This window comes from Mus pahari, chromosome 17, assembly GCF_900095145.1.
Source record: "Mus pahari chromosome 17, PAHARI_EIJ_v1.1, whole genome shotgun sequence".
Classification (NCBI taxonomy): Eukaryota; Metazoa; Chordata; class Mammalia; order Rodentia; family Muridae; genus Mus; species Mus pahari.
The window spans coordinates 57,925,366-57,934,387 of NC_034606.1; the positions used below are offsets into that span (position 1 = coordinate 57,925,366).

Sequence of the window (9,022 nt, forward strand, 5' to 3'; positions counted from 1 at the left end):
AAAAAAAAAAAATGTGCTTTATCTTACTTCAAATCCACGCAGAGATAAATGCTACCCAAAAAAGTTTTAAAATGAAATCTATTTTCCATATAACACGAGGAAATCTCTAGATAATTCAAAGAACACCAGTGGGTTCTCCTAATCCAGTAGAGCATAATGTAAGTGGGAGTCACAGCACTGCCTGCCCATGGGACATCTCACAGCATGGCGGGGAGTGAGAGCCAGGCACACAGTCCTTGGGCCCAGCAGGATCCCGCAGACCACTCACAAAGAGAGGAGCCCTGGACTACAAGGGGTTGGATTTTGTTGCAGACAACAGGAATCCGGCTCCCTTGGCAGGCTTCCTACCCAGCCATCCCTCAAGTCCTTCTAGGACGCTCTCCAACTCCCTGTGTCCTAAGCTACTGACTGGAGTAGTGATGGCTGGTTTCAACTGTCGACCTGACATAATGCACGGTGAACAGGAAGGCAGTCTCAGGAGGAAAACTGCCTAGGTTAGGTTGGCCTTCAACTGCAATAGTTTCCTCTCATCAATTCCCGACATGAGGCCTTCACGAAATGCCAAGTCTTATCATTCTCTACAGTCACCCAAGGTCACTATTGCAAACATTACCAGGCAAGCTCTGAAACACAGAGTGTCCCCATCCTGACTGGAGAATGCAGTAACTGGCATGGTCCTGGCAAACAGTGAGTTTAAATTAACCATAAAGTAGTGAGCCTCAAGCGTTCTTGCTCTCATAGGGCAGTCAGGCCATCCCAGGCTCTCTACCAGCACTGTCTCAGGACAGTGGCTGCCTTACCTACTCGTATCAATATCTGATTCTTCCCTGAAGGCAAGAGCAGGATGGGATACAATCCAATACAGTCTTCCTCACGAACTGACTTAAAAGGCTACACTCCTTCAGTAAGGATGTTTTTACTCTCCTCTTCCCTAACACCTCCAGGCTAAAGCTAACACAATCTTTCCTTAGCTGTCACATCCCCTCCAAGAGTGTTTTAGCACACTACCTTTTGGGGCTTTTTTTACATTTTATTTACTCGAGGTGGGTATGTACACACAGTACACACATGGAAGCCAAAGGATCACCTGCAGGACGCAGTTATCTTCCTCCATTATATGTCCTCAGCGTGAGAGCCAGCTCAGTGTGAGGCGTGTCAGCTCAAGTATCTTTACCAGATGAACAATCTCACCAGCCCCAGTATTTATAAATAGGGTACTAAATAGCCAGTATTAAAGATTCTAGCTTTAGATAACTGACAATGCATGTATACACACACACACTATCTGTAATGTCTAGTGGAAGCCTTTTATCATCTTGTCTACATAAACTGTTGATGTGACACAACTTACGAGTCATCTGAGAGCAGAACTTAGATCAGAATGTCATGTGGGCATGTTTGTGAGACTGTCTTAATGACCAGTGTGGGAGGGTCCAGCCCAGTGTAGAAGGTACCACCCAGAGGAAGGAGGGCCTTGGCTCTAAGGACAGCTGAGGGAAGCATGCAAGAGAACCAGCAAGCAGCACTCCTCCATGGTTCCTGCCTTGAGTTCCTCCTCCCTGACTTCCTTCAGAAATGGACTGTGTGACCTGGAAGTATTAACCAAATAAACCCTTTCCTCCCAAGCTGCTTTTAGTCAGAATATTTTATCAAACTAGAACACACCTATGTATCAATTTATCAGTTAAACTCAGTCATAAATTCCTCTAAAATTTATAGTTTATCTTAATAACATTTGGAAAAATTATTTATACATAATATTATTAAAATAATAATAACTAAAAGATGAGATAAAGGAAGAGAAAACCCAACCAGAAAATCAATTTAGTTATATGATACTGAAATACAGGAAAAGAAAGTTTTATACAGTGAAAGGTTTGATCATTTACTATCTAATCTTACCTACTCTCATCTACTAATTAAATATTAAGGGCCTACCTAAAAGCCGCTTCCCAAAAGCAGTTCATTCCACAAACATCAGAGGGCAGCATCCAATAGGGATTCCAGTAACTCAGAGAGAACTCTTTACACCTGACAGTGAGAAGAAATAACAGGCCTGGTGAGCATTCAGATTAGGCACTACCAAGGAATTTCCTGAATAACAATCACTTTATGTTCAGCTTTACAGCAACCAAACTGAAAATCCAATTGCTATAGAAAAACGGAAGCATTTTCAGAAAACCAATGTCTTCTTAGGACACAATATTTTAAATAAAACCATTCGGTGAGAATATCTTATAAGTAGAAATGGTTTCTGGTCAGGAACTCTTTGGAAACATTAAGATCTCCTCCCTCTTACAAGACACTGATACATCTTATCTTTTTCTTCTTAGACTATGGGTACTACCTTAGAAAATTCATTTCACCAACATCTTCTGTTTATAACAAAAATAAAATGTCACAAATGCAGGTATAATGGGAGAAAAGGATCAGTAAACACATTCAAATTGATTGACTGAAACTACTCATATGGTGTATCAAGCTGGACACAAGACACAGCGCTGACAGCCCTTCACTCCGACCCCTGCTTCGCTGCACTCCAAACGCTGACATGATGGCACTGCAGCTTTCCTCTTAAGGCCGGAGAAAAGGTGGCGCATGCTGCAAAAATGGTTCACTGTCACTTCCTTTCAATGCAGCCATGTGACGCTGACTACCCTTATGGACAAAGTCAGGCACATCAGTGACCTAGGACATGTCAACCTAGCAACATAGAGCTTTGTTTTCTCCATGGATTCAATTAAAAGTTACTATTCTAATATCAAATGTCAGACTTGCAAAACTCTTGGGTCTGATGTCCCACAAACCTCCATGATCTATGATCTAAGACAGGAGTCCTCAGCCAGGAGTCATATTACCATCTCTAGAAAAGGTGCATACCAGACTAAATGATGAAATACGACTCTGGGACCAGTGTCTGACTGGTGACCTTTTAAATACTGCCTACAGATTTCTATACGCTATTGTATAAACACCTTAAGCACTAGAATGTTAAGATCACTAGGAAAAGTTATACTGTTACACAAGGTTTTCCTGACAGAAATATCTAAGCCCACAAAGTTATATGTCTTAATTTTAAAAAGAAGTTAGTCAGGAAAATAAATGTGTATCTAATAAAAATGCTTGTCTCTTGATTAGAAACTGCATTTCTTATAGGCAGCCAAACTCAGTGATACTAATAACATATATTTCTAATATATATTATATATATCTAATAACATATATTTCTTTTTTTTACCATGCTGAATCTTTTTTTTTAGATTTATTTATTATTATATCTAAGTACACTGTAGCTGTCTTTAGATGCACCAGAAGAGGTCGTCAGATCTCATTACTGATGGTTGTGAGCCACCATGTGGTTGTTGGGATTTGAACTCAGGACCTTCAGAAGAGCAGTTGGTGCTCTTAACCATTGAGCCATCTCTCCAGCCCGTAACATATTTCAAATTGTGTCAGATTCAAGGGCCTCAAGATCCATTTAATAAGCCTCACAAACTTTTCAGCTAGAGACATTATCGGTGTTATTTTAACAGTTTATTTACAATCAACACCTAGCATGTACCTTTGTTCTTGGCCAGGGGTAGTGGTGGAGGTGGGAGGGGAGGGCATGGGGGACTGGAACTAACCAGATAAATCCATGTCTCCTGTCAAACCCCACAACAGGGTAACAACGGAAATGAAAATAGAAATCTCAGTTTTCCAATAAAAATTACTTTGCAAAGTTGGGTGTAACAACACCATTTTCTGTTACAGCTCTCACTTGTTTTATACAACAAACCATTTGTGCATTGTTTCCTAAATCTGTCTGATCCTAAGGTCACTTATTAGACCTACAGATACAGGGTCCTACCTTCTACCTCATTAACCAAGCAACAGCAGGGTAACTGGAGTAGCCAAGGTCAAACCTGAAGGAGAAACAGTGTAGCAAGTGTAGCAAGCAAGAGTCCACATGGGACTCAGAAGTGGACGCACAAGCCTGTAATTCTGTAACTCCAGAGGATGAGACAAGAACTCTCCTGTTATAGCCCCACAGAAGGATTTTTGTCTACTATGCATAGGTATGTGGACTGTTGTACCCATTCATCCCCTCAAAAGTCTAATGAGTTTTAATCTTATAAAATACACAAAATACTCCGGATTTTGCTGGTGTCAAACAATGGGGTCAAAGTTCAGAAAGTTCAGGATGCCCATAAATTCTTCGGCACTTCTATCAGCAGGCAGGTAGACTTCTTGCCTCATCCAAAATCTAGGTGTATCTCACTGTTTTAACGAATATACTGCCATTATTTTTAAAGCATGGCAACTTTTAAACCCTGTTTCTTGGCCTTTGAACCCAGGGATACACACTTTAAGACACTTAAGGAGAAATAACATGAGCGGATGCAAGGCAGCAATCCAAGCAGAAGGCAGCACTAAATGCCAGTTCTGTGGGAAGCTGGCCTAGTGGGTACTCTCCCAGTCAGCTTCTGGGCCAACTTCCTCCTATCAACACCAAGTTCTGCTTTCTCTTCCTGTTTATTCAATACATTATCAACTCAATGATCAAATATGCTGGCAAGCTCCACTGAGTAAAAGGCCCAGATCACACATGTCCAGTGGGGAATGAGAAAATACCATCTTTGATATTGCAATGTGGGGTACCTACCCAGTTCTCCAATAGCACTCACTTGTACCCTACCCTCTGAGCTAAGATAGGAAATCCTGGCTGAACCTTGTCATCTTCTCAAACTGACCCCTCTACTGCAGTCCCCCTCCCCCTCTCCCCCTCTCCTCCTGTGAGGCAATCACTTAGGTCATGCAGGCTCCCTCAGAGACTCATTTCCCTCTGTCTTAGGTCTAATGCTTACCTTCTTTCCTATATCCTCAACTCCTCTATCCTGTGACAACAGCTCTAGGAAAGCTCCTTAAATCCGGGCCATTTATTCACAGGCTCGGATGGGTACAAAGCAGTGGCAAGAGCCTGCTGACTAACTCAGACCCGCCTGTGGCCCTCTGAGGACCGAAGCACCACACTGGATTAAAGACCACCTTGTATCAAGCAGCCCTGCTTCCGCCTTAACCAGAAGCACCTAGCAAACTGTCTTAATGCTCCTTAAGTATTCATCCCACACCCTGAGCTTCTTTAGCCTGGGTTTCAGAATGAGATGCTCAATGCAGAGTCATAGCCACAGTCTCATAATGCTTAAGAAATTGTTATTGTGGGGGCTGGGGAGATGGCTCAGCAGTTAAGAGCACTGACTGCTCTTCTGAAGGTCCTGAGTTCAAATCCCAGCAACCACATGTTGGCTCACAACCATCAGTAATGAGATCTGGTGTGTCTGAAGACAGCTACAGTGTACTTACATATAATAAATAAACCTTAAAAAAAGAAATTGTTATTGTTTGTTAGTTTACAAACTACTGAAAAACCTGAGAGTTGTTAGAAAAGTAAGAAGAGTAATATAAGCCGTAATTCTCTTTTAAGGCATTAATTTAGGGGCTAGCAACACGGCTCCGCAGGTAAAGCGGTTTGAAGCTCTGTGATGACCTGGGAACACTCTGGAATCCACACAGTGAAAGGAGAGAACAGACCGCTGCAGGCTGTCCTCCAACCTCCACAGTCACTAGGGCACACGCATGCACACACAAAATAAGTTAGAAAAAAGGTACAAGTTTAAGCCATAATATTCCATTACTTTCGCTCCTAAACACTCAAGAACACTAAGATTAGCTATGTTTATAGGAAAAATGTCTATGGCTAGGCAGAGTGACAGAGGGAGGAGATCACCTCAGGCCAGAGAATGTGAGGCTAGCCTTAGCTACAAGAGGCCCTGCCCCAAAACAACAACAAAAGTAAAGGTGAACAAGTGCTCATAGCCCCATTATTCCTAACAGTCAAACAGTGGAAACCACCCAAATGCCTATCAGCTAATGAACGGAATGTGTTAGCTCCGTTTAATGAAATAGTACCAAGTATAGTCAGTCATCCATGTTATGGGTGAACTCTAAAAGACAAACTAAATGAAAGAGGCCAAACTCAAAATCTACTCTCAGAAGGATTCATTACGGGAATGTTCAGGACAAGCAAATCTGCAACTACAACCGACTTGCGGGCTCGAGGGCTGCAGGGCTAAGAAACAGTGTGGGAAGGTACTACTAACAGATACAGGGCTCTTGGTGGGCAGTCAGTACACTCTATTAAGAGCTAATGCAAACATATAAAACTTGACAGTTTTAGGGTGTTTCTTGTTTTTAACACCATGTTGGAAAACACACAGAAGAACACAGACAAGATTTAAATTTTCCTATTGGGGGTTGAAGAGACTTCACTCAATAAAGTGAGAAACAAGCATGAGGTCGGTGGGGATCCTCAGTGCACAGGTAAAAAGCCAAACATGGCAGCACGCCTAGGACCCCAGTGCCGCAGGTGGAGACAGGAAGATCCCTGGGCCTGCTGATCAGCCAGGCCAGCGCCACGGTCAGTGAGAAACCTGTCTCAGAAAAAAGGCGACTGAGAAGACATCAAATGTCAATCTCTGGTCCACATACACACACACATTCACACACATACATACATATATACACATATGTATGTTAGACACACACACATATACACACGTATGCACACAAGTATATGCATGAACATATACACATGCATATACTACACACACAGGAAAGATTTTTTGGATATGTAAGAACACACTTAGAAAGAATATGCACACCACCTACCATTATGAAAAACACAAAACAAAAACACAAAGGAGACTGTAAAGAGGATTACCAGTTAAACGCATCTGCTGCTCTTGCAGAGGACCAGAGTTTGATTCACAGCATGCATATCAGGGAGCTCAAACTGTCTGTAACTCCAGCACCAAGGGATCTCACACCCTCTTCTGGCCTGTCTACACACACACACACACACACACACACACACAGTTACATAAAAATAAATCCAGAGCTGGGCGTGGTGGCGCACACCTTTAATCCCAGCACTCGGGAGGCAGAGGCAGGCAGATTTCTGAGTTCCAGGCCAGCCTGGTCTACAAAGTGAGTTCCAGGACAGCCAGAGCTATACAGAGAAACCCTGTCTCGAAAAACCAAAAAAATAAAAAAATAAAAAATAAAAAATAAATCCAGAAAAAGAGAAAGTGAAGTGGAAAGGTAAGGGTTCTTTGGAGAGTCAGCTGTGTTGGATGGAAAGTCGGAGGCAGGCAATCTCCTTGAGTTCCAGGACAGCCAGGGTTAAAAACCAAACCAAACCGCCTGGCACCAGCCACTTGGTCTAGATGTAGGCTGGTGTGAGTAACAATGAGACTGGGCCAAGGGCACAAGCAGACATCACTGACAGAGGCACTTCACAACACTGCTCTCCTCAGTAACACCTCTCAGGCTTGAAGCGGACTCCAATCCAAGACCAGACGTCTTCTGCGGGGTCTGAGGAGGCCCTGAGCAAACGTGTAAAGAGCAGATGGAGTCCAGAGTTAATGTGTCTCACTGACAGGTCAAGGAGCTAACCTCAGATCCAGGAGAACAGGAAAGTCTCTGCCCCTTAAGCCACACCCTCCCCATGAGGCTCAGGCGAGTGTGACGATAACAGGGTGGACGGGCACAATTACTGACAGTGTAGCTGAGTAAGACTGACAGTGTGTGCTAAAACTCCCAACCCCACTCTCCTCCTCCCTGAGGTTTACAGTCTGTGAATTCTCCACTAGACACTGCTCACCGACAACTCTTTCCTCTGTACCACGTCAGAGTGTAGGTGCCCACCACCACCACCCCAGCTTTTCTATACATGTGTCTGTCTGTCTGTCTGTCCTTTCTTCATTCCCTCACTGCTCCACTCAGATTTCCAGGACCAAGTCATATAAGATACAACAGTCTTCTTTATTAAACTGAAAAAGGTGTTTGTTCTTTTCAAAAATGTCCCTAATAACCACAAGACTTCTTTAAAACCTGTATACAACAGAAGATTTTTAGGCAAATCCACTGTAAGAATATGGAGGACTAAGTTTAGGACTACAAGGCTCAACGTTATACAATCCCAAGCCTGGGCACCTATGACCATGCAGGAGACCACAATTCCTACATGCACTTTAAAGATTATTCTCAGAATGCTGCCAGGTTACCAGGATTTACGGTCTGCCTGGGCAACTCACTTGAAACTGCTTTTGTGTCTAGACCGCTTCATTTCTAGCTCTAAATCAGATCTTCCCCTCTCCTAGATCTCTCAGAAAGTGAGGGAGGTAGTCACATAAGCAGATGGTGCTGAAACTGTCTCGCTATTTCATGAAGTGACCACAGAGCACACACTCTCCCCCAGACAAAAAGTAAATCTAGATCACAAATATAAATGCTTCCTTTAATGTGTGAGAGGAGGAACTCTGGAAGAAAGTTATTCTACGCATAGTAAAGATTAAAAACAATAAAGAAAAAATAGCCAATCTGAAAACAAAAAATTTTATCAACTGCAATTTTATCATACACTTTCCAGGGGCTGGTGAGATGGCAGAGCAGGTAAAAGCACTGACTACTCTTCCGAAGGTCCTGAGTTCACCAGCAACCACATGGTGGCTCACAACCAACTGTAATGAGATCTGACACCTTCTTCTGGTACGTCTGAAGTCAGCCTCAGAGTACTTATTTATAATAATAAATCAATCTTTGGGCCAGAGTGAGAAGGGAATGAGCGAGTGGAGTTGACCAGAGCGAGCAGGGTTGAACTGAGCAAGCAGAGGTCCCAAAAATTTAATTCCCAACAACTACATGAAGGCTCACAACCATCTGTACAGCTACAGTGGACTCATATACATAAATAAATAAATCTTTTTAAAAAAAAATACACTTTCCAAACAAAAACTATGCAGGGAGAAGAATTTCAATAGAAATGAATATTTAGCCGGGCGATGGTGGTGCACGCCTTTAATCCCAGCACTTGGGAGGCAGAGACAGGCGGATTTCTGAGTTCGAGGCCAGCCTGGTCTACAGAGTGAGTTCCAGGACAGCCAGGACTATACAGAGAAACCCTGTCTCGAAAAACCAAAAA

General features: G+C 42.9%; 1 protein-coding gene across 2 annotated transcripts in view; it reads right to left on the reverse strand.

Moving 5' to 3' along the window:
- The window catches only part of Gxylt1 (glucoside xylosyltransferase 1), a 28,730-nt gene that overhangs the window by 16,735 nt on the left and 2,973 nt on the right, over positions 1 to 9,022 (reverse strand). Inside the window, exon 2 of one of the 2 annotated variants that reach the window (XM_021217129.2) lies at positions 1,939 to 2,031. The exons of the other annotated variant lie outside the window; for it this stretch is intronic. Within the exon in view, the coding sequence (XP_021072788.1) occupies positions 1,939 to 2,031 (93 nt within the window). The remainder of the gene's footprint in view (positions 1 to 1,938; positions 2,032 to 9,022) is intronic. 2 annotated transcript variants of the gene reach the window in all.